Source organism: Phoenix dactylifera, chromosome 17 (assembly GCF_051530095.1).
Source record: "Phoenix dactylifera cultivar Ajwa chromosome 17, Ajwa_hap1_PhDact_Kaust_v1.1, whole genome shotgun sequence".
In the NCBI taxonomy this organism is placed as follows: domain Eukaryota; kingdom Viridiplantae; phylum Streptophyta; class Magnoliopsida; order Arecales; family Arecaceae; genus Phoenix; species Phoenix dactylifera.
The window spans coordinates 19,831,546-19,855,367 of record NC_143206.1 but is presented as its reverse complement, the minus strand read 5'-3'; the positions used below and the strand labels follow the sequence as shown (position 1 = coordinate 19,855,367).

The window sequence follows — 23,822 nt, the reverse complement described above, 5'->3', positions numbered from 1 at the left end:
GAAAATACTATAAGAATAGGAAAGTTTATCAGCTTTCGCAGCTGCAATCTCCCTGGCCAGAAGGAAGCCTTGGACTCGCAAAAGAGCTTCACATCTCCAGGGGTGCAGAAGCCAGGCCACTTCTCCTTATCAAACACGACGGTAAGTACTTCTCGAAAAATTTTCAGAGGGATACATGGGTGTATGTGTTTTGTGCAGTTACCAATAGGCAATCGCTGAAGGGAATATTGGTCCGAGTAATCTGACTGATTTTTGAACGATGGCATGGTTCAGGATGATGCATCTCAGCGTCGGGAGTCGCTGGACCTCGACTGCTGCAGGTGCCGCGGCGGAGGGAGGGCAAATGCAGGAGCACCTGGGACTCCAATATTGCCGTCGTACCGGCTGCCATCCCTGGAAATTCTTACACACCAAGGAAATGGGTGGATATCCATCTATCTACTTCCTCATTTTTATTTTTCAAGGAGACCACGAGCGGAACTACCATGACAATACAGCATGATGATCTCTAACGCCTCAGAAAACAACAACAACAACAACCAAAAAAAAGGGTGAGGGGGGTGGCCATGCAGCCAAGCCACTTGCCTTCACTCGATGAATAACTATGGCTGACATAAATTACACTGGAGCTCCATATTCAGAGCAAGGCTAAGAGAACTTGACAGGCGCAGGGCAAACATAACACAATTGTCACGAAACCAGGGATGACGGTAGATGAACGGACAACTTCAAATATTAAGGGTCTACTTCCAACCATGGTCCTCGTTACTACTGAAATTTGCTTGTGGCATAACAACAATATCATCATAACTCAAAAACCAATCTACACGAGATTCATTTTGAGGAAATTAGAGATGGGACTCGGTTCAGCGAAGACAATCACGCCTTCTGCAGCAGTGTAGACCTATTAGAACACAACAGTGTCTAGCATGGTTCCCAGAGTCTGAACTATGTTTGATGACATCAAGTTTGAAACATGCTCTTCCAAATGCTTCTTTGCATCTTGCCTTCCTACATTTGCAATTGCAAGCTTCTCTGGTGGCAACTCGTCTTCCTCCTGAACTGCTCTGTTGTACTTGATGGCTAAATTCAGCATTTCCTGCTCATCCACCCAACATCACAGACCGAGGTCGTTAGAACATGCTGCAGTTGAATCACAAGTCTCCACCAGCAGACCAGAAGTGAACCATTTTTGCAACAACATCAAGTAATTCTCTATCATGATACGACGTTGGCTTAGAAATCAGAGAAACAATAAAGAGCGGAAGATTTAGGTAAGCAAACCTGCACAGTCTGCTCATTAGTTTTGGAATGGGTATCAAACCGCTGCAAAGTCAATCCATCTGTCCACTTCTTTTTGTGCAGGTTCAGTAACATCTTTTCTTCAAGCTCATTTTTCCGATAATTTATGGCTATAGAGTAGTAATGTCGATTCAACCCATGAATTAGTGCCTGTGAATGAAAGCAATTAAAAAGGATTAACTTGTAAGAAGATAATCAAACAAAGGTTACACAGCCGTCACCTCCAACAAGCAGTTACCTGAATAGATGGCTTGTTGAGATGACCAACATTGGAAGTAGTCTGGCGAGGTTCCTGGCCTAGCATCATGGTTTGAGGATTGATCAGGCGGAAAGCATCGATGACAACTTTCCCTTTAACACTCTGGATTGGATCTACCACAACTGCAACTGCCCTTGGATTCAAGGCTTCGAAACTCTGTCAAAGGCAATGCAATTGAACAACCATGCAGTAAGGCGTCAAAGTAGTTTAAGGACCATAGCATATAAGCAGACGCAGCAATAATGATAGAATTGAGCAGAAGCACATGCATTTCCAGAAAATTTTACAAAGACCAGAATGGTCTGGAGTGATATGGGAAGGCATAAGCATTACCAGATCTGCCGGTAAAACAAAAGAGAATCATTCTTCTTAGAAAACAAGTGCGAAAGTGCAAAAGCCAACTAAAAAAACTTGGTCCCATTAAACAAATATGTTAAACGATAAGATGCACAATTTCAATAACCAAGAAAAAGGATGGGTCAGCCCCACCTTTCTCCATCTTTTTATCCGAAATGTTTTTTTTTTATTAAGCTGCTCACCTGCTGTGTATTTATATCAACCCCAGAAAGCCAACAACCAAAGCCTGGATGAGAATGATACCAGCCTACTACCATTTCAGGCCTGTAAAATTAAAACCAAAGTCATTGGGCAGCCTTTCTGCAGGCCACGCAAACATTCATTATTTTTATCAATGATATAGAAAACCTAACAAAGTGAGCTTGTCAAAAACAAAAGCACTAAAGAGATTAAAATATGTAAATAACAACCTTTGTGTGCGTGTGAGAAAGAGTAGCTCTATGGAATAATATATGGTGGTCAAAGTTTGCCATACCGGTATCAGACTCCGTACCGGTATCATTCTATTACAATGTCAGTATATGGTACAGTACGTGACGACAAGAGGACCGAGTATCGGTACGGTACAGTACGAAACGGTGAGGCTACCGAGTGTCGGTACAGTATGAAATTGCATATTGGTTCGGTACTGTATGGTCTGATATCAACCGGTACGACAAACCTTGATGGTGGTCAATCATAAGAAAAAAACATTAGACCATCATTGATGCTACCCCAAAAAACCAAAGAAAAAGGTACCACCTTCCTAGTATTGGCCCTTGCATAAAACGATTAAATTAGTAAATAGTATATTTGCAACTTTCATACTTACCCAGATAAAGCTTCCAAAATTAATCCGCATTGCCTATTTAAATAGCTTGCAAGAACTCTTTAAAATTGCCAAAGAATAAAAAGAGAACTCTATCAGACAATGAGTAGTCATATCGAATTTGACTTAGCCAAATAACCCTGCAGCTCTCTAATGGCCTAAAAGCAGGGTTCATTAACCTATCAGCCAAAATGGCACAAAAAATGCCTTCAGTCAGGGCTCTCTTTGAGAGAACACCTTTTCCTGCAATCTGTTCATAAGAATACATTACAGATACAATCTTGTTCCAACATACTTTGTTCTCAGAAACACTAAAGCTATAGCCTCTAAACCATGGCAAGACCAAATAAATAGAAGAGTGCTAAGATTCAAGTGGTAAAGTTGCAAGAAATTATCACACCAAGGAAATGCATTATAGTATGTAAAACAGATAAATATCTGAAATAGGCAGGTACAAGATAATTTTTCTGTACTTAAGAAATAACTGCAGAGATGGCAACAATCAAGGTGAGGAAGCAGTGACTACATTATGGTTCTGAGAGTAGGAGATAAATGCACTTGACTCATTGACTACACAGCATTTCCCAGTCTGCTGCAAGATCAATATGGTAAACAAGGCCAATCCTTTAGATTTCTGTCTCAATTTCTACTTTGTATATGCAGTTATCAGACGAGGACCTAGCAAGCTTTACGTCCCAAAACACTTTATATCCCTTGGAATTACAAGGAAATTAACTGAAACTCTCCAATATATTTCTAGTATAGAGGTAAAAGTATCACATCCCGTCCTGTGCATCCAATGTTAACTGTATGATCAATACAAGACCAGCAGAATTACAAGACATGTACTGTCACATCCATGTCCTCATAAAATAACAGACAAAATTCTGATCACGCACCAGGTTCACCTCTTTTCGATGGGTAATACCATCTATATCCTAAATACATGAAACACAACACCCCCCCCCCCCCCAAAAAAAAAAAGAAGGAAAAAAGCAAAAAGGAAATTACATACATTCTTTTACAATTTGGTATAGACAAGGACCATATAAAACAGCATAAAACGCAAAAAATTACATGGAACCATGTCAGCAAAGATAACACAACCATAGATAAAGGGGAACTCCATCCATCCAATCTTGATAAAAAGTTGCACAAGAATCCTTTTCACCATAAGATCGCAATCAAACTTCTTCCAATAGGCACTAAGGCAATCTCTCCAAAAGTTTATCCTCCCTGGCCGTACATCCAGAAATAGAACACCAACATAAAAAATATTCTCACCTATAACCCATCCCGAGCAGAAAGAAAAGAATTTAAAGCCGACCCATATTTGCAACTTGTTCTTTCATAGCATCAATGCTGTCTACGTAGTGAAATGCTGATTATAACGGCTCCAAAATCTAAGAAACTTTTACTGCAGATCTCACATGATATCTTATCTTATAATCAAATTAAACTGATCATTAAAAACTGGATCATTTGGACTTTTCTAATACATACTAACACCAAACGCTGCAAAAAGATCCCTTCATCAAACAAAAGCATGTATAATCAATAGGATTTCCAAATCGGCCCTCTAGCCTACACCAAATCACACATATTCTATAGCAAACCGAGTATAAGAAAAGATGAACTACTCCACTAACTTCAGCCCCTTGGACAATTACTATCAAATAAAAACAGAGAGAGAAGGAAGAAATTGGGGAAGGGGCGTGCGCGCCTCTGTGTGTGTGTGTGTGTGTGTGAGAGAGAGAGAGAGAGGCGTATGTGTGCGTGTGTCTCTCTCTCTCTCTGTGCTATGTATGTATGTGTGTGTGAGAGAGCGAGAGAGAGAGTATCTGAGGACCTTCCGGTCTGCTTGAGCATATCAAGCATGTTGGTCTGGAAGACGTGGTCGACGGCCTCGACACTGACGCCGGTCCCGCTCTGCGGCATCGCGAACACGTCCACCACCCGGACCGTGTACTCGTCCACGAACTCCCCCAGCATCAGCCCCATCACCTCCATCGGTACCCCAGCCCGCCCTATTTAATCGATAATTCCAAGATCGGGAGAATACGTGCTCGTATCAAAAGAAGATCGTTGAAAGAAATTGAAGCAACGGAACAGAATCATCGGACGGAAACCCTGGATGTGATGGACGGAAAGGAAAATGGTGGGGGGTAATTACCGTGCTTGAGCATCTTGAGCAGGGCGAGTGAGGAGATGTAGACCTGCTCGGACGTGTCGAGCAGCGGGGAGTCGGCCGGCGGGTGCCCCATCCCTCCCGCCCCCGAGAAGATCCGATGCAGCCTCTCCATGCCTTCTCCAGAGTCCTCCCGGAGACGCAACCCCCTTCTCCAGGGTTTAATTTATAAGACAGGCCGTAGGCTTTAAGAAATGGATCCTTGGCCATGTGTTTTTTTTTTTTGGTCGAATCACATAAATATCTCTCTTTATGACTTTATCCTTATTTGTACATAAATCCAGAAAATATCAATCTTAATTACAAATAAGCCCTTCTATTACCTTCTGGATTAAGTTAACCAAGTATGACCAAGAACTATTTTACCTTTTAATTTTGAACAAAGCAAATCAAAAGAGGGAAAAAAATAAATTAAATAAAATAGAACGAATTTGGGCGCTCATTTATTTTTAGGCCGGACTTGAGTATATTGTTAGCCCAGTTCGAGCCCGAGCCCCAGCCTGGACAAGGCCCAAAATGCAGCTTGAATTCTGGCCCGGACCCAGCCCAGTTCAGCACTCTACAAAAAATTGATGGTTTTAATCCAAGGTACATGTTTCTGATTGAGAATTTACCAGTTTCTTGTTAGAGTCTAGTTTTATTGCGGATTTATCATCATCTTTCGTGTTTTATTTTACATTTAGGACGACACTTTGAGGTGGAATTATGGGTTTTCAATTGCACGCGTTTAGTTTATTTGATGTCACTAGTGCCTCTTTCTTCATAATTGAAACATGTCGTGAAGATGTAGGTGCTTGAATGAGTCGAAGGTACAATCACAAAGTAATGAACTGCATTGCAGATTATACGAAAGTGGACTTGCTAATTTGATCGCCGGGTAATGAATGGGACTAGTTAAGATGGATGAAATTGGATTTTCTTTTAGAGCTGATGCTTAATTGGTGTATACTGTTATAAGGTACCAGACTTATTATTGGAGGGGAAGTTTTTTAATCTAAGCTTATAAACACCATTTGGTTTGTATTTCACCAGGGGCCATATGCATACTGATCCATGCAAACAAAAAAGGCAGCATGGTCTTACATTGGGCCGGGCTATGCTAGGCCCACTTCTTTTTTTGAAGCCTCGGCCGAGTGTAGGTTTGAAAATTATAGATCAAGGTTAAAGAGGAGAGAGAGGGAGTGGACAAGATCAACAAGGTTGGTGGTGGGAAAGCTTTAGGAGCAGAAGTAGGAGCATCAATAGAATTGAAGGAGTTAGCATAGGGTAACTAGGCTTTATAAGCATGCCATGAGTGAGGCAGAGGAGGATGGTCGATGGCGTAAACAGAGATGGAAATGGTGTCCTCAGCACGAAGGAAGGTGATGTGTGGCCATTTGCCTGAGCTTATTCAAGCTTAAACTTGGTCCAACCCAATCAATATCATGCTTTGGGACTATTTTCTTTATCTAAGAATTGAAGCCCCATTATCTAGCTGCTTAGCAAATCTTGGTTTTCCCTCTCTCTCTCTCTCTTTCTCTCTGTTTCTCTCCCCTCCCCTAAACAATTTAAAAAACTTGGATTATTAACTTAATAAGAAAAGGAGATCCAATTCCCTTAAGCTAGGCAAAATGACTAATTCTTCTTTTATTAATTTAAATTATGATTTAGAATTATCAAGGTTCAATCCAATGATCATCAAAATGGAGCCTCGTATAAATATAGTTCAACAATATAAAATAATTATACATTCACCGTGGCATCGGTTGGATATGGGAAAAAAAAATTTAATCTTTACTAATTATGATTAAGAAACTGCAACGCACTCGTCTGGTTCTTCGTTCTTTCAATTAGACAGAGAACTAGTTCCGATGGTACGGAGTCTCTACTCTTTTCTCCCTTGTGAGAACTGAATCAGTATTGGCGTGCGCAACGGGTCTTGATGTCTCGCTACCTTGCGTGTGATTGCGCGCACTGCTGCAAGAATCACATGCGTGCATAAAAAGATCAAACCAATCACATTTCATTTTTGGGAAAGGAGCAACAAAAATAATGGTGTGGCGTCACTTTTTTTTCTCAAAAAAAAAAAAAAAAAAATCGTCCGTAACCATTCATGTCAGGACCCTTTCCTACCTGAAGCGGCCAGGTTGGAGAAGTAGCGGGGGACGCGGAAGGAAGACGAAACAAGTGGCCAGATCCGCAAAACGACATCGAGTCCAGCTCTGACATCCTACGGTCCAGCCATTGACAGCTCACACAACTTAGAAGCACCGTTGCGACGTGGCGCCGTGGACAGGCATTACAAGTTACAAATTGTATGCGTGCCTCCGGAACATCGCTCGTTACCCGGTTGCGTGCTCTGCTTTCAGCCTTCCGTCCGTCCTTCCTCCGTTATAGATGATGAAAAAATAAACGTGCACATCCGGGCGCCCCTAAAGCACATAAATAAATACATAAATAAATGAATAGAATCCTTTTTTAACAAGCATAAAATTACTAATGACGAGGGATATCACCTCATAGCTCATGAAAGCTTGATGGGCCGTTTCGAGTGCCCTTTCCTCGGTTTGCTGTTTCTCGCCGTTGACCCTTTGGGAGTACTCTTGCTCCTCGGCCCCTCTCCTATTCTCTCCTTCTCCCCCTCTCTGTTTCCGCCCTTTCTCCGATTTCCCCGTCTCCCTGGAAACCGATCGAATCCTCGGGTTTCACCGCGTTCCTTCGTTCGGATTTCACGCCAGGTACGGTCTTCTCCAATCTGATCCTGATCCTATTCGATCCAATCTTCTCCTTCAATTTCGGTTTCATATCTGGCTTTCTTTTGTTCAGATCGGAGGGTAGGGGGGAGGAGCAGCGGCAGAGATGGGGCACCGAGTCGATCACGAGTACGATTACCTCTTCAAGATCGTCCTGATCGGTGATTCTGGCGTTGGCAAGTCGAACATCCTCTCGAGATTCACCAGAAACGAGTTTTGCTTGGACTCTAAGTCCACCATCGGCGTCGAATTCGCCACCAGGACTCTTCAGGTCAGCTGTTCCCCAGCTCTCGGTATCTCCGATCTGGGTCCTGTACGTTATCTTTATATTCGGGTTTATTGTAATGAAGGAATCTGCTATCAAACGATATATGTCCTGCTTAATCTTGCAGCCCTCTGCTTGATATGAGGTCGAAGGTTTATCCGCAATTACGTACTCTGCTTGTAAATTGTGATCGGTAGATTCATGACATCTAAGGAATGTTGCTGCCACGGTATTATACTTGTGCTATGTAAGGGGAAAGGGAATTTAACCCTTTGAATTGTGGTCAGTGATGTTGAATAGACCTTGTTATATGCTCTCAGAACCCTAATATTATATTTCTCAATGTCAGGGTTCGTTACAATCTCAAGAATGTAAAAAGAATACCCAAAGCCGCACCCGCATAAGGAAGTAACTGCAAAACAAAGGTTACGATCTGCCTTTCAGAAATTTAGCAATCCCACTATACTGAGGCTGCATTTGGATGCGGAGTAAAAATGATTTATCTCACTTATTCCTCCCTTTTTTTTCAGCCACACACTCATAGAGCACTTAGTTTTAACTACTTTCCAGAAGAGCAAAATGGGTATTTCTGAAAAGTTGGTATATAATTTTTTGCCTTCTAAACTCATTTATCCTACTTAACTTATTCCAGACTAAAAAGTAAGTTAAGCCATTTACTCTGGGCTAAATTACTACGCCCCTCCTACTTTGGGCTAAATTATTATCACACTCCTACACAGCGCTCCTGCCTTTTCTTTTTCCTAATTAACTTCTTGCATGCAATATAGAATTTTATGAAAGTTTACTCATCCTTCTAGAGATTCAAAAATAACCAGGCACTGTATTCGCAACCCCCCCCCCCCCCCCCCCCCCCCAAAGAAAAAAGGGATTCATTTCAAAGAAAAATTGAAATGAATTTCATTTACCTCTGTACTGATGCCATCTTGGATGGATTGGAGCAGATAAATGATTACCTGGACAAGAATAGGATGTTAAGATACACCAATCTTAACTTTCCCCTTTTTATGTTTAAATGGGTTAAATTTACTATTGTTTTGAAAGCAAGAGAAAAGTAGAGATCAAATACTACCACATAATTCCAAGCTAGATATTAGCAGTTTCTTCATCCTGTTTTTGGTGCAATACGCATCATTGACTTGTGGGCATGCTGATTGACTAAAATCTGTAAAGTTGCTAGCATTTATTTCCAGGCCAGTAGTGCTTTGCAATCAAATAATTCATCCATCAATCATGTATGTGTGCATGCTTATGTTCATAAATGCGAATTTTTCTCTACATTTCCGAATGTGAATTAAATTTCTTAAATGATTATAATAGTCCATCCATGTATGCATGCATGCAACATAAATGTGAATTTTCATCTACGTTTGCAAATGTGAATTAAATTTCTTAAATGATTGTACTAGTAGTTTAACTTGGGGAGCTTGTTTTATAATTTTTCGTTTGTATTCTTATTTTTTCTCTTCTTTCTTTCTTCTTTTTTGTTTTCTCCCTTTATTTTTCTTCCTTTTTTTGAGAAAAAACTCTTGCATTAGAATTGCAATAGGTCCAATTATTTACTAATATGAATTGTTTCTAATATTCTAGAGGGTGAGCCTTCGTGGAACAATAAGATTGCTCCACTATGATCTAGAGGTTACAGGTTTAACACAGAAACAGCCTCTCCGCACACGGGGGTAAGGTTGCATATATCTAACCCTCCTCATACTCTGCAATGGCAAGAGTGTCGTCCACTTGGCTTTCTTTAATTGTTTCTAGCATTCTATATACTGCAAAACTTGTCTCCATTAATAGCAGATTATTGGTGTCATAGCAATGATATAATTCTTGCATGGATACTTAGGAAATTTGATTGCTCTGGAGTTAGTTTACCTTGAGATTAATCTTAACAAAAGGAATGTTGCTCAATGAGGAGAGTCCAACCATACAAAGTGTGCAGAGATGAGAAGCACGAGGTGGATCTGTGCTGAAACTATAGGGAGAGGAAGTGAAAGATGAGAACACTTGCAGGAATTGTGTCAAGAGAGGACATACTGACATTGATTGAGAAGTATGGGACATGGTCAAATATGGTTCTCAGAATTGTCTTAAATAAAAGGAGGTTAAGGCAAAGGAAAATCTATCACCCTCTTTTAATCCATCAGCTGTTTCAAGTTGGCTTTAATCTTGTATGTATTGCTGATTAATTAATCAACTAATAGTTAGTTTTGGGTTGACTGCTCTTCTACTGCTTGATTGTGTTCTAAATTTCTGTCTCACGAGTTTCTTGGGTGGTCTGTACTGAGTGAGCTGGAGTTGGTGTCTGTTGGGTTGGCTACCCACTGTTGCATGGCATTGTGAAAAGCTTGACCCTATAATTGTTACCATCATGTGTTTCTAAACATACTAAAACAACGGTTACTGTGATCTGTATTGCTGTTGTTTAAGGTGCAGCTGTTTGCTTGTTAATGTTGCTAATGCTAGTTGCTCCATCCAAGAAGCTGTTATTCTGATGGGTGTAGATAGCATTAAATGCAACCATGTCAAGCTTGAAATGCATTCAAGATTGATGAAGCATTGTGCAGTAATTGTTTGCTTAATCTCCCTAACACTCTTGCTGATTTTATGACATATTCTCCTCGAATATATTGATGCATCAGTTCAATATAATCAGCATTCCGGAAACCTTTTTTTAAAAAATATATATATATATACATATATATTTATATATATATATAACCATTCTTGAGATTTTCTTCTAGTGTATCAAGGCTTTATTTGGAACTTATAAAAAGTTTTTTTTTAGATATGTTTTCCATCCAAGGAATGCCATTATGCATGCCTCTTTATATAGATTCTGTATCATTCGATGTCACTGTGTTTTGCTGCCTTTTGTGCCATTGGTGATATTCCGAATGAATCTAAATTTTAAATTGTCTTTACATCTCTGTCATAGTGATTGAATAACACTTGTACTATGACTCTAGTTTTTCTATATTAATTCTGTTGTTAATGCTGCAACTTTTTTTCTAAACAAAAAAACAGATAGAAGGGAAGACAGTCAAGGTACAGATATGGGACACTGCTGGTCAAGAGAGGTACCGTGCCATCACCAGTGCATATTACAGAGGTGCAGTGGGAGCACTTCTAGTCTATGACATAACAAAGAGGCAGACTTTTGACAATGTCCAGAGGTGGCTTCGCGAACTTAGAGATCATGCAGACTCCAACATTGTCATTATGATGGCCGGCAACAAGTCTGACTTGAAGCATCTACGAGCAGTTTCAGAGGATGATGCCCAGGCATTGGCTGAGAGGGAGGGGCTATCCTTTCTTGAGACTTCAGCATTGGAAGCGCACAATATTGAGAAGGCATTCCAGACTATTTTGACAGAGATTTATCAAATAATCAGCAGGAAGGCACTTGCTGCTCAAGAGGCAGAAAGCACAGCTGGACCGCCCAATCAAGGAATGACCATCAATATTTCTGATTCCTCTGGAAATGCAAAGAAAGCTTGCTGTTTCATTTAGGTGACTGCCTTCGAAAAAAAGAAACACAGCAGCAAAGCGGATTAGCCCCAGGCAGCTTACGGAGAGAGCTCAAACTATGTGTAGATCATTTTTCTAATTTCTTGTGCATGATTCTGGGGACTCTGGAAGGTGCATTTCCTTTTTTCAGATGAAAATTTTCAACTAAAAGATGGATGAGTTTAGCATAGGATGAGTCCATATGAACTCTGATTTTCTTGCCGCTGAAGCATAGAGGAGCAGACAAAGCACTTAAAGATTGCAATAGCCACTTGGTATTCTTGATTTGGTTCTCACTTTAAAATGAAGCTCTTTTTTAGGTTATCTTTACATGTGGTTTTATTGCTGATCAAGCTATTTTACTTTGGTTGGTCATTTACCAAAGCGCTTACTCTTTTTGAACCTTCCGGAATTTTACTTAGGTGTTCATGAAGCGGTACGCAAAATCCTTAATGACATAATCGTTGCTTAATTACTGTTGCTACATGACCAAGACAAAATGCATGCACAGCCTGCTGCTTATTTGATTTGAAAAGAAAATCTTTGCGTTCGGTAGTACTACACAGAACAAGAAAATTAGAATATGGATAAGATTGAGCATTCAAGTAATTTCGTGTGTTTGATCTACTGTCGATCCCAGAAATAATTTGGTTGTTTTATGTTTGAATGGAATATATAGTTACTATATTTCAATTTTTGTGTGTTTTCACCTCGCCTGTCTCCAAATTGCACAATTCTTTACTATACTCTGTTGGCTGTGGAGGTTCATATTAATAATGCTCGGTAGGGGATTTGACTACTAGTTTCTTCTCCTCTCATGTGGTAGTTTTTCTTCCTTTGCGTGGTTGCCTTTGAACGTAGCCCAATAGTTTTATCAGTTGGTGAATCATTATTTATAATACCCGGCCCTTTAGTGAACCGGGCATGATTTTTTTATTTTTAGCTACAAGGGATGGCTTGTGCATTTTTAGTATGAATACATGCAAAAAAGTCAAAAAAAATAACAAATCTCGAAGCGCTCTAATCAGCTCCCATTTACCAATCCAGAAAGCTCTTCCAAAGTGGTCAGCCATATACGAGGCTCTTCAATCCGCGACTCTATTAGCCTCCTTGTAGACATGCTTGGCCTAGAAGATAATAGCTCCACCTACCATGGCTCAAATATTCCGAAGCATTGGGTGGTAGCCACCCATACCACCGATGCACCCTTGGATCCAATTGATTACCGTAGCCGGATCGCTCTCGAGCAGGACTGCGCTGGCCCACAGAACATGCTGGACTTGACACAGACTAGCCCAAGCTGCTCTTAGGTCCATCCCAAGAATAAAAATATTAAAGATTTGTCACCCACCAACAACAACCACCCTAGAGTCTGGGCCTAGTCCACTTGACCAGCACAGTTGAGAAGTGTTTGGCCCAAAAGAGAGAAAAAAGTTTGCACGTGGCATGCGCGGAGAGGGAAGAAGACTCTCGTTCTTCCTCCTCATCCTATCGGACGAAATTCGACCCAGGGCAGATTCTGGCCTTCTTCGGCTGTATTTAGTGCTTCCCCCTCATCCCTTTTCCATCACGCCGGAGAGCCCGAGGCCTTGATAGAAGTCGTCGCCAAAATTTTTCTGTTTTCTCCCCAAATGCCGACCACTACCGATGCCATTGTCGCTACAAATCATTGCTAGAAGCCAGGTAAGAACCCGATAATCTCTAGCTAACTCTTCTCTCCCTCTTTCGTGACCTTTGGGAATCTCAATTTTGGCAGGTGATCATCGGATTTTGACTAAAAAAAGTAATGCCTTGTTTTCTCTGTTTTTGGATACCACCCCTTCTTCCTTTTTTTGGGCCATCTTAGCCACCTGCACTTCTCGCCAATGCCTTCCCTCGACCTCCCGTGATGCTTGCTGACCATGGCTGGAGTTTTGGTCATCGGAAGCCATCTTTCTTAGATTTGAACCAAAGTCTATTTTGGTCATTTTCGGTTGATTCTTCCGCCACAGGCCACCGCTTATGGTGGCCCAGTCGTCCGTCCTCCGACCGACAAACACCACCAAAGTCTCCGACACTATGGTTCTGGTGCTAAACAGGGGTGGGGGGAAGTTTCCCTATTTTTCCAAACAAAAGAAGAGAGAAATGGAAAAAAAAGGAAAAATAATAGAGAGTGTGTGTTCAGTTCTCTCTCTAATCTTCTGCTATATTTTCTCTCCCTCTTTCCCACTTTATCTCTTTTATTCTCTCTTTTGTTTTTCTCTCTATCTAGACTTTCTCTCTATACGGTTGTTGGACCCGTAAGTACGGCTTTTTGTGATTTTTTGGATCGATCTTGGTGAAGGGTCTTGATTCAGGGACGTTGGGCGGCGTGCTAGCCCTCACCCTGGCCTTCGTCAAACATTGTTAGATTTGGTCACTCTTGATATCTGTTGAACCCTCTGTACCTTAGTCTGAGCACGATCCGATGAAATCAACTTGATCAAACCGACCAGGATGTCGAACACTCCTACTGGTTCGGTCCCATAAGGATGTTGGACTCTAGAATTTTTAATTTTGAAATAATTATGCTGAAATTTTAGTAAAAATATAATTTTTCAATGTTAGGCCCTGAGAGGGACTTTCAAAATTAATTGGACTTGAAATTGAATTGCATTCGTAATGTAAGTAATGTAACTCTCTTTCTAAATTTATCAACAATTTATAGATATTTTCTTAATCGAATTATTCTTGAAGTAAAAACTTGATGTATAGTATTTTATTATTATATGTGCATTTTTTAGAATATTGTATGATTCTTAATTGAGTGTATTGGTTTCAATATGAATTATGTTCGATTGATTTCAATATCGTATGATTTTATATATCCTATGGTTTGGAACACTGAATATGCTTTGAAAAAAAGAGTTTTGCTTTGAAACGGTTTTGGACTCGTAGTCAGACTATGTATCAATACCTCGTCAGTAGGGTTATGCGCTAGTATATTGACACGCTGCCACTAGAAATTATACGTTTGCATATCGACACTCTGCTAGTGAGGATTATATATTGATACTTTGATTATTATCGAGCTCATATTCTGGCTCAGCCATAGCGTATAAATGCGGTCATAGTTCATGGCTATCGAGATGAACTTGATATTTTAAAATAAATTGATTTATGAATAAGATTTAAAATTTGAAATGACTGGATAGTTTATCGATTTGGTTTTAAATCGATGTATTTTGCATGTTTAATTTTATTATATTATTATTATTATGTTATTTTTTGATTTATCTAGTTAAAGTGTTCATACTTACTAGGTTGTCTAGTTTATCATACGATTTTTTACTATTTTTACAGATTCGAAGAACTAGCTTGACTCAGAGATTTATCTTAGGAGAGTGATTAGAGATAAGATTTTGACATTTTTATTTAGACTATATTTTATTTTAGAGTTAATGCATGATTTTGGAATATTTAGTTTGTATGATTCTTAATTTTGTTATTTATTGCAGAATTTGAATGCTATTATTTAAATTTATTCCATCGCTTATATATGATATCATTTTGAGATGGCTTGCATGCTTGTGGGGAGAGTTTTCTACGATCAAAGCAAAGTCATGCTGAAGTGGATAGCAAACTCAAATGTTGGCAAGGTAAAGTGAAGCTCACCATATCTTTTTCTCCGAACAAAGAAATCACTTTCTTCTTTTATGAAATTTTGTTTAAATCTTGAATTTTGAATTTAGCGAGACCTGCACCGTGGAGGTATTAGGTATTACCGTGAATCATCTGGTTAAAACATGAGCAGCACCTTGTGAATCTTTTGAACCCTTCAGCCCAACGTAGTACCAGGCCTTAAAAAGAGTCGTCAGCCGTCCAGTTGGTGACCAGTTCTATCTATTCAAGGGAAGTCCAGGGTGATCCCAGCGCGTTAGTGGACCATTCAAATGTAAAAATGTCAGCCGGCCAGGCCTATGTTGTCGGGTCCAGGCGACGTAACTCAGCCGACCATACCTAAAAGAGCGCAGACGTGGGCATCCGTGAAACGCAAAAGAATTATGTATGATAATGTAAGAAGCCATCTCAACAAAATAATTTTATACAGTAACATATAATAATAGTAATAAGTATCTCTAATTATAATTATTTAAATATTTAATTAGAGTCTATTTATAAAAAAATAAAAATTAATAAAAGTTATAAAATCAATGGATATTGTTGCTGGAAATTGGACCCGAGGGCAATCTTCGGTCGAGGAAAGGGAGCGGCGAGTTCTCACGGCGGGGCGGCGGTCCGTCGGCGAGCGGCGTCCTCCGTCTGGGGCGGTCGGAGAGAAGGGACGGCTGGCCCACGCGGCGAGGCGGCGATCCGTCAGCTGGCGGCGTCCTCCGTCTGAGTGCCTGCACACGAGCCGGTGGCCGGGTTTTCCGGCGCCGGCCCTCCGACGCTCAAGTCAGGGAGGGGGCAAGTAGTGTAGAAAGGAGATGAACAGTGTCTGTAGAGTGCTTCAATCTTTTTCAACCCCCTCCTGAGAGGCCAAGGCTCCCTTTTATAGGCGGGGGTCGGTTTACCTGCGATGTAACAGGGCGAAGCCGTAGTACGGCTCGGCATGTCATTCGGGTCGGCGCACGGTCAGGCGAATCATTGCACTGATGTCGGCGGTGAGGGCGTCGTACAGCTCGAACTAGCACGCTATCAGGCGAATTATTGCATTGGTGTCGGAGGTATGGCCGAGGTCGGAGACTTATCATAGTTGACTAGACTCTGCTGGGCTGATTTGCCGTGGAGAGCTGAGAGTCCGTAGATGACAGGAGCCATGCGCATTTATTGTGGAGTAAGCCGGAGATCCGCATTTATTGTGGAGTAAGCCGGAGATCCGCATTTATTGTGGAGTAAGCCGGAGATCCGCATTTATTGTGGAGTAAGCCGGAGAGTTACAGCGACCATGCGCAATAAATGCCAGAGGGGCGTCAGGGTATGGTCCTCGGCCAGACCTTAGAGGCGCACGGCCGTAGTAGGTGGCTGACAAGAGTAGACCTCGAACATCGGGGTTTTTCTTAGGTTGGAGGTCTCGAGGTCGGGCGTTCCGAAGTCGGACGCCGACTTCGGCCGTCCGGGGTCGGAAGTTGTACGGCTTCTTAGGGGCATTTATGTCATTTGGGAAAAAATCTTATTCCCCCAACACTACCCCCCGACTTCCGAGTTCGAGCGACTTGTGGGCTCGGACGTGGGAAGTAAAGTCTGTCACTAAGGTTGGGGGGCGAGTCTCGTCCGCCCCCTTGCGCTTCTCGGAGCTTTCATGGTGAAACCTGCGCCCTTTGGCGTCTCGGGGCTGCTTTATTCAGTGAGCTTATAATGAAGCTCGTATCATTACGCTTCTTGAAGTGGAGGTGGCGTCTCTTGAATCGCCAGGATCGCTTTACGGCGGATTAATGATGGGGGTCCTCGAGCTCGTCGAGGCGGTGCCTTGATCCCGTAATCGAGGCTTCTCGCTCATTAATGAGTGTGCCGTTACGGGGTTTAAAACGGACACGCGGCGTGACCCAAGGTCGGACGCTTCCGATTTCGTGTTACTGGATCATAATTCCGGAGAGGTGGAGGCCACATCGAGGCTCCACGTGTCCCAGATCTTATTAAATGAGGGGAGCGGGGGCGGCGTCCGCTCGTTCCTCAAGATGATTTGATTTTGCGGACCCATGATGAAGCCCCGAGATCCGACGGGACAACGCTTCGATTTCGTACCCGATTTATTAATCCGGAGTGAATACGGTGCCTCGGCTTCCGAGGTCGACACGTGGCGCAACGCGATCGGGGGATGGGAACCGACCCCGTCGATCTGGGCCGTCAGGGGGGTCTATATAAACCCCTCGAGGTTGCCCTAAAGGTCTTGTTTGGCTGCTTCTCATTTTCGTTATCTCTCTCCCTTACTTCCTTCCTCAACCGAACCTTGCCGTCGGTGCCCGGAGCGATTTCCGGCGATGTCCAGTAGGTTTTCACCCTGTTCTCACTAGGGTTTCCTCTTTTCTTCTCCTCCCCAGCTTCCATTTTCCGCTTTTTTTAACTTTTATTTCGTTCTTCTGTGGGAATGGGTTTGGGTCCTGAGGAAGTGGGATCGAGCCTGTCGGGGGAGGAGTTGGAGCTGATCCGCTCCCGGTTCTTCTTCCAGCCCGGGTTTCGTCTTGAAACTGCGGGGCCGGAGGACAGGGTGACGCAGCCGCCCCCAGGTCGGATCGCGGTCTACCGCGAGACACTTTGGGCTGGCCTGCGTTTTCCCGCCCACGAGTTCGTGAGCCAGCTGCTGGCCGAGTACCAGCTCGTCCCGGCGCAGTTGGCTCCGAACTCGTGGAGGACCATAATCGGGTTCTTGTCCCTGTGCCTCGGGCACGGGATCCCGATCTCGGTAGGCCTCTTCCGCCGGTGTTTTCTGTTAAAGAAGAACCCGGCGGACGCAGGGTGGCTATACTTCGCCTTTCGGGGCGGTATGTCACTCTTCCAGGGTGCCCCTTCCTCGATTCATGAGTGGAAGGGGAAGTTTTTCTTCCTGGCGTCCGAGGCGCCTTGGGGGTTCGACCCGAGGTGGAGGGACCCTCGGTTGAAGACCCTCAATAAGCTCTCCGAGCCCTCGAGGAGGGAGCTGAGGACCCTGGACTCCGTGCGAGCCCTCGGAAGAGGCAACGACCTGACCGAGCTCCTGCGGGAGGACGCCCTGGCGAGCGTAGGTCTGAGCTCGGCGCGCCCCGAGGGTAAGGGTGGTTACATTATTTTATTTTTTCTTCGTTCTTTGCTTTTACTGTCACTGGTCTGACACTTAACGAAATTTTGATTTCAGATATTCCCCGCCTGCCGACCAGCAACACATCACTTTTTCTCGCCTGAGAAGGCGAGAAGCCGAGGCCGGGGGAGCCGCGCCCCAGCCTCGGAAGAGGGCGAGGACGGACGGCGCCTCTACGTCGGCCGGGAGAAGTGGCCCCAAGGCGGGGGCCTCTGCAGCCGAGCCGAGGCGGGCGCGGGTCGCCAGCGACGCGGGCCCATCGGCCCTTCCTTGCCCTGCCCCCCTTGCCCAGCGGGGGGAGTCGTCCATGGCCCGGCCGCAGCAGCCAGAACCCGGGCTTGCCCGAGGCCCCGAAGCGAGCGGCTCCGGGACCTCGGGCTCGATCGTGCCGAGCTCTTCCCGGGCTTTCCGAGAAGAGTCAGTCGAGCCGGACTCCTCTATTCCCGAGGGGAGTTCGGCTTTTCGTAATGCCGAGGTCGCACGCTCCGTGTTGCGGCGTGCGATGCTCCCAGCGGACCGGGCCGAGTTCCGGAACATTCCGCTGGAGGAGGTCGTCAACGGCGCCTACTGCAACACTGCCCGAGTAAGTTTCTTTCCTTGATTGCCTTGAGTCATTGGCGAGTTCATATGCTTTTCAACTCACGATATCTTCGTTCCTTTCTTTTCAGCATGTCCACGAGCTCGACGCCTTGGTGTTTATCGCCCAAGGCTGTCAAGAGGAGGCCTGGCGGCTCGGCCAACAGTTGGAGTCAGCCAAGAAGAAAGTCGCCGAGCTGGAGGCGGCATTGGCCGATGCCGAGGCTCGGAGGACGGCCACCGAGGCCGAGCGCCTTGCTATGGCGGGGGCGCTTGAGGAGGAGAGGGCGGCTCACGCCCTGACCAGGTCGGCCATGCGCGGTACGGAGGCGCGCTTGGGGGAGGTCCAGGCCGAGGTCGCGGCCCTCAAGTATGAGGACGGGGTCTCCCGCCTCCGAATCGAGCAACTTGAGGCCCGGGAGAGGAGGGCGCTCGAACGAGCTGAACATGCCGTGGAACTCTTCAAAGAGTCGCAAGAGTTCCGCGACATGTTGGAGGAGGAGACGGTGGACGGTTTCCTCCGGGGCTTCGAGAACTTCCGGGCGCAGATGCGCCGGTACTGCCCTCAGTACGACCTTTCGACGGTCCGTCCGAGGGAGGACCTGGGCTGGGGGTCCGACGTGGAAGCCCTTCCCGCCATCCTGACATCCGAGGCGGGAATATATGAACAAGACCCCGCCGAGCCTTCGACGGGGGCGGCCGAGGCGGACGATGTCGTGGAGGCGGCTCCAGCGGCCGAGGTGGACGCCGTCCCGGAGCCGGTGCCCGAAGCCCCTGCCCCCGACCCCGAGCCTGTTCCGGATGAAGATCACGAGGTCATCAATGTGCCGGACGACCCCCCGGATGTTGCTCCCGCCGCTTAGGACTTAGCGTATTTTTCTTTTCTTTTTCGTTGTACCCGGGGTCGGCCCTTGAGTGGCCGACTTTCAATTTTGTAATTGGCCTTCCGGCCCTTTGTTAATGAAAAGATATTTTTGTCATTCCGTGTTCATCTTTCCCTCTATTGTCGTGGATGAGGCTAGAGCTTTAGCTAACCGCCTCGACGACCTCTAACTTTGTATTTTAATTTCCGGGCTGCTTAACGAAGTTGCCCTCTTTTCCCGGGCTATGTCTTAGCCTTCTCGGGTTCCAGTCATTCCGACCAAAAGGAGCTCCGAGTCTTAGGTTTTTTAGAAAATTTCTCTAAGTCCTATAGCTCGGATCTGAGTGTCGTGAAAGTCATCACGTTTAGCCTTCAGGAAAATCTCAAGGGCTCGAGGTCGGGCCTTGGCCCTTTAAGTAAGACCGGACTAGGTCTGTGCGTGCTGCTATTCGGGGAGTTTAGCCGGATCTCCGAACTCAACTCCGAACCCCTCGTAGGGAGCGCGGGCTAATAAACAAGTTATTGCCGAAGGTTTTCGTAGTTACGTTCTCGGATTCTGCCGAGATTTCGGTGAGCAAGGCCGGAATTTCCAGAGATTGCCTTGGTACCCGTGTTTGGCTGGTACACTCGTGGCCGGGACCACTTTCTCAGCCGGACGTCGGAGTTTACGTAGAAGAGCCGAGTTGGGCCCTAATTTATGAAGCCTTTGCACAAATTGCGGAGACTTGACGAACGGAGCATACATAGCGTAGTTAGGGGGTCGGTCTTAAGCCGACCTATTGGAGAAGCCCGGCTTTGGGGCGTGATAAGACTCCAACGTTGAGATTCCGCTCAGCAGTATGTAGATAAAATTTGACAAGGAGGGCGTCTAGTTAGACGTACCTCTTGCATTCTCGGAGTTATGCTTCGCATGGTGGAGTAGGTTGCCTCCTTTCCTCGTCGACCTCCGGAGTCATTTTGACTTAAAGGGGGGCTCGGGTTTCTCACGGACCCAACAGCGCCCACCGAGGTTGAGAGGATTTGGCGAGGCTTTATTGAATTGTAGCTCTCTGCGAGGTCGAGGGAGTTTCAGACCCCATGGTAGGACCTCGGGCGCCTCAACCTTGGTCGAGGGATCTTGCGTCAGGTCGGCGAGTCCGTGGACGCTTTGCAGACCTGTGGTGCTTCCCGAGATCGAGGGAGTTTGGGACTCTACGGTCGACCCTCGGGGCATCCCGACCTTAGTCGAGGGATCGTTCGTCAGGTCGGCGGGTCTGGGCACGCTCTACCGACCTGCGACGCTTCCCGAGGTCGAGGGAGTCTGGTTCTCTACGGTCGACCCTCGGGGCATCCCGACCTTAGTCGAGGGGTCGCTCGCTTCGGGGATCGGGGATCGTCGACCGCTCCCGGGGGTCCACTTTGTGGAGCCACCCTTTCCACCCCTCACGGCGCCTTCCCGAGGTCGAGGGAGTCTGGTTCTCTACGGTCGACCCTCGGGGCATCCCGACCTTAGTCGAGGGATCGCTCGCTTCGGGGATCGGGGATCGTCGACCGCTCCCGGGGGTCCACTTTGTGGCGCCCCGGGTGGAGCCACCCTTTCCACCCCTCACGGCGCCTTCCCGAGGTCGAGGGAGTCTGGTTCTCTACGGTCGACCCTCGGGGCATCCCGACCTTAGTCGAGGTAGGAGAACGAGCCGAGCTCGTCTGGTCAGAGAGGACCGTGCTCATAGGTGGAAGTTGATGGAGAACGAGCCGAGCTCGTCTGGTCAGAGAGGACCGTGCTCATAGATGGAAGTTGATGGAGAACGAGCCGAGCTCGTCTGGTCAGAGAGGATCGTACTCATATCTTGACGTCTCGGACATCCCTATAGCCGGGGCATCCCGACGTCTCGGGGCATCCTGAGGAACCGGGGCATCCTGACCTTAGTCGAGGGAATTTCGCGCCAAGTCGATGTTTCGTCGTCCTGCGATTCTTCCCGAGGTCGAGGGAGTTTGGGACTCTACGGTCGAGCCTCGAGGCATCCCGATTTTGGCCGGAGAATCTGAGGATCACAGACGACCCAATATTAGAAGAGAATTACAGCCATCAAGATAAGAGAATTGTTTGCGAAAAGGAAGCTGAGTCCATTGTCCTGATTGTCTTGAACCCCTAGGGGTTTTACTGGTAGTACATTCGTAGATTCTCGGAGTTCCAACTTCGCGGGATCAGGGTCCCCTCTAGGGATTTTAATTTATACGCCCCTGGTCGTTGTACCCGGGCGATCTGATACGGCCCTTCCCAATTTGGGGCGAGCTTTCCTTGCTCAGTCGGTTGAGAAGCCTCGGCTCTCCTGAGGACGAGGTCCCCCACTTTGAAGAGCTTGGGCTTGACTCTAGAGTTGTAGTACTGGGCCGTTCGCTGTTGGTATCTCGCCATGCGGACCCGGGCAACCTCTCTTGTCTCTTCGACGAGGTCCAAGTTGCTCCTGAGCTGGGAAGAATTGGTGTCGGGGTCGTAATGCTCCACCCTTGGAGAAGGCAGGCCGATCTCCAACGGGATGACGGCCTCAGTGCCGTATGCTAGGTTGAAGGGGGTCTCTCCCGTGGGCAGTCGGAACGTGGTCCGGTACGCCCAAAGGACATTGTACAAGTCCTCAACCCACTGTCCTTTGGACCGATCAAGCCTAGCCTTGAGTCCCTGCAAAATAGTGCGATTAGTTACCTCAGTTTCTCCGTTTGTCTGGGGGTGAGCGACTGAGGTGAAACGGTGATCAATGCCGAGCTCAGAGCAAAATTCCCTGAAATGAACATTGTCAAATTGTCGACCATTGTCAGATATAAGGATACGGGGTAGTCCGAATCTGCAGATTATGGACTTCCACATGAAGTCCCGCATCTTTTGCTCGGTGATCCGGGCGACGGGTTCAGCCTCAACCCATTTGGTGAAGTAGTCGATGGAGACGACCAGGAACTTTCTCTGTCCGGTGGCCAGGGGAAAGGGCTCCAGGATGTCGATTCCCCATTGGGCAAACGGCCAGGGGGCGATGATGGAGGTCAGCAGAGCTGAGGGTCGGCGCTGGATACTGGCGTTTCGTTGGCACCGATCGCACTTCCGGACGAAATCCGTTGCATCCTTCTGGAGTGTGGGCCAATAATATCCTTGTCGCAGGACTTTATGGGCTAGTGCCCGACCCTCCAGGTGATTTCCGCAGATCCCTTCATGGACCTCTCGGAGGGCATAGTCCGCCTCGGAGGGGCGGAGGCATCTGAGAAGGGGAGAAGTAAATGATCATCGATAGAGTTTATTCTCGTACAAGACATACCGGGGAGCCTGGCGCTTGATTCGGCGAGCCTCCATCTCGTCGTGAGGTAGGGTTCCGTCCTGAAGGTAGCAGACGAGCCCATCGATCCAGCTTGGCTCGGAGTCGATGCACATGGTGGGCTCGGGTTCCTCCGTGCTGGGGATCTGAAGATATTCGAGCGCTGTTCCCTTGGGAAGCTCGCTCATGCGGGAGGTTGCCAATTTGGATAGCTGGTCTGCCCTGAGGTTCTCCGCTCTGGGAATGTACTGAATATTGAAGGAATTCAGGGTAGATATGAGTTCCCGCACCTTTTGGAGATACTTTTGCATGGATGGCTCTTTAGCTTCGAAGTCTCCTTGGATCTGGTTCACTACCAGCTGGGAGTCGCTGAAGGCCGTCAGGTCTTCCACTTTTAGTTCTTTCGCCAGCTTGAGCCCGGCGATGAGAGCCTCATACTCGGCCTCATTGTTCGAGGCCGGGAATTCGAGGCGCAAAGCTTGCTCTGCCACCACTCCGTCTGGACTGGTGAGGATGAGTCCGGCCCCGCTACCCCCCGAGGTCGAAGACCCGTCCGAGTGCAGGACCCATGGCTGCCTCGGGGCCTCCTTTACGGATTCGGGTGGCCTCTTGGGGTCGTCCGGAAGGGTGCACTCCACGATGAAGTCGGCGAGTATCTGAGCTTTGATAGCCGGCCTGGGCCGATATTCGAGGTCGAATTCCCCGAGCTCGACTGCCCATTTGGCGATCCTCCCCGCACGATCCGACCTCTGCAGTATTTGCTTCATAGGCTGGTCGGTCAATATGGCTATCGTGTGGGCTTGGAAGTAAGGCCTAAGTCTCCGAGCCGAGATGATGAGAGCGAAGATGGTCTTCTCAAGTTTAGAATATCGGGTCTCAGCATCCCTGAGAACCCGGCTGGTGTAATAGACCGGCTTTTGGAGCTTGTCCT

General features: G+C 46.2%; 2 protein-coding genes across 2 annotated transcripts; one reads left to right on the top strand and one right to left on the bottom strand.

Moving 5' to 3' along the window:
• Window positions 1-705: 705 nt before the first annotated feature.
• On the bottom strand, window positions 706-5,126 carry LOC103722542 (26S proteasome non-ATPase regulatory subunit 14 homolog). The gene is made up of 6 exons (XM_008813131.4): window positions 4,900-5,126; window positions 4,576-4,753; window positions 2,101-2,182; window positions 1,541-1,717; window positions 1,285-1,452; window positions 706-1,099 (listed from the first exon to the last, which is right to left on the bottom strand). The coding sequence occupies exons 1-6, from the start codon at window positions 5,027-5,029 to the stop codon at window positions 908-910; spliced, it is 927 nt and encodes a 308-aa protein (XP_008811353.1). The 5' UTR covers window positions 5,030-5,126; the 3' UTR covers window positions 706-907.
• Window positions 5,127-7,412: 2,286 nt separating this feature from the next.
• LOC103722541 (ras-related protein Rab11C-like) lies at window positions 7,413-11,769 on the top strand. The gene is made up of 3 exons (XM_008813130.6): window positions 7,413-7,631; window positions 7,720-7,917; window positions 10,957-11,769. The coding sequence occupies exons 2-3, from the start codon at window positions 7,753-7,755 to the stop codon at window positions 11,440-11,442; spliced, it is 651 nt and encodes a 216-aa protein (XP_008811352.3). The 5' UTR covers window positions 7,413-7,631; window positions 7,720-7,752; the 3' UTR covers window positions 11,443-11,769.
• The last annotated feature ends 12,053 nt before the right edge of the window (window positions 11,770-23,822 follow it).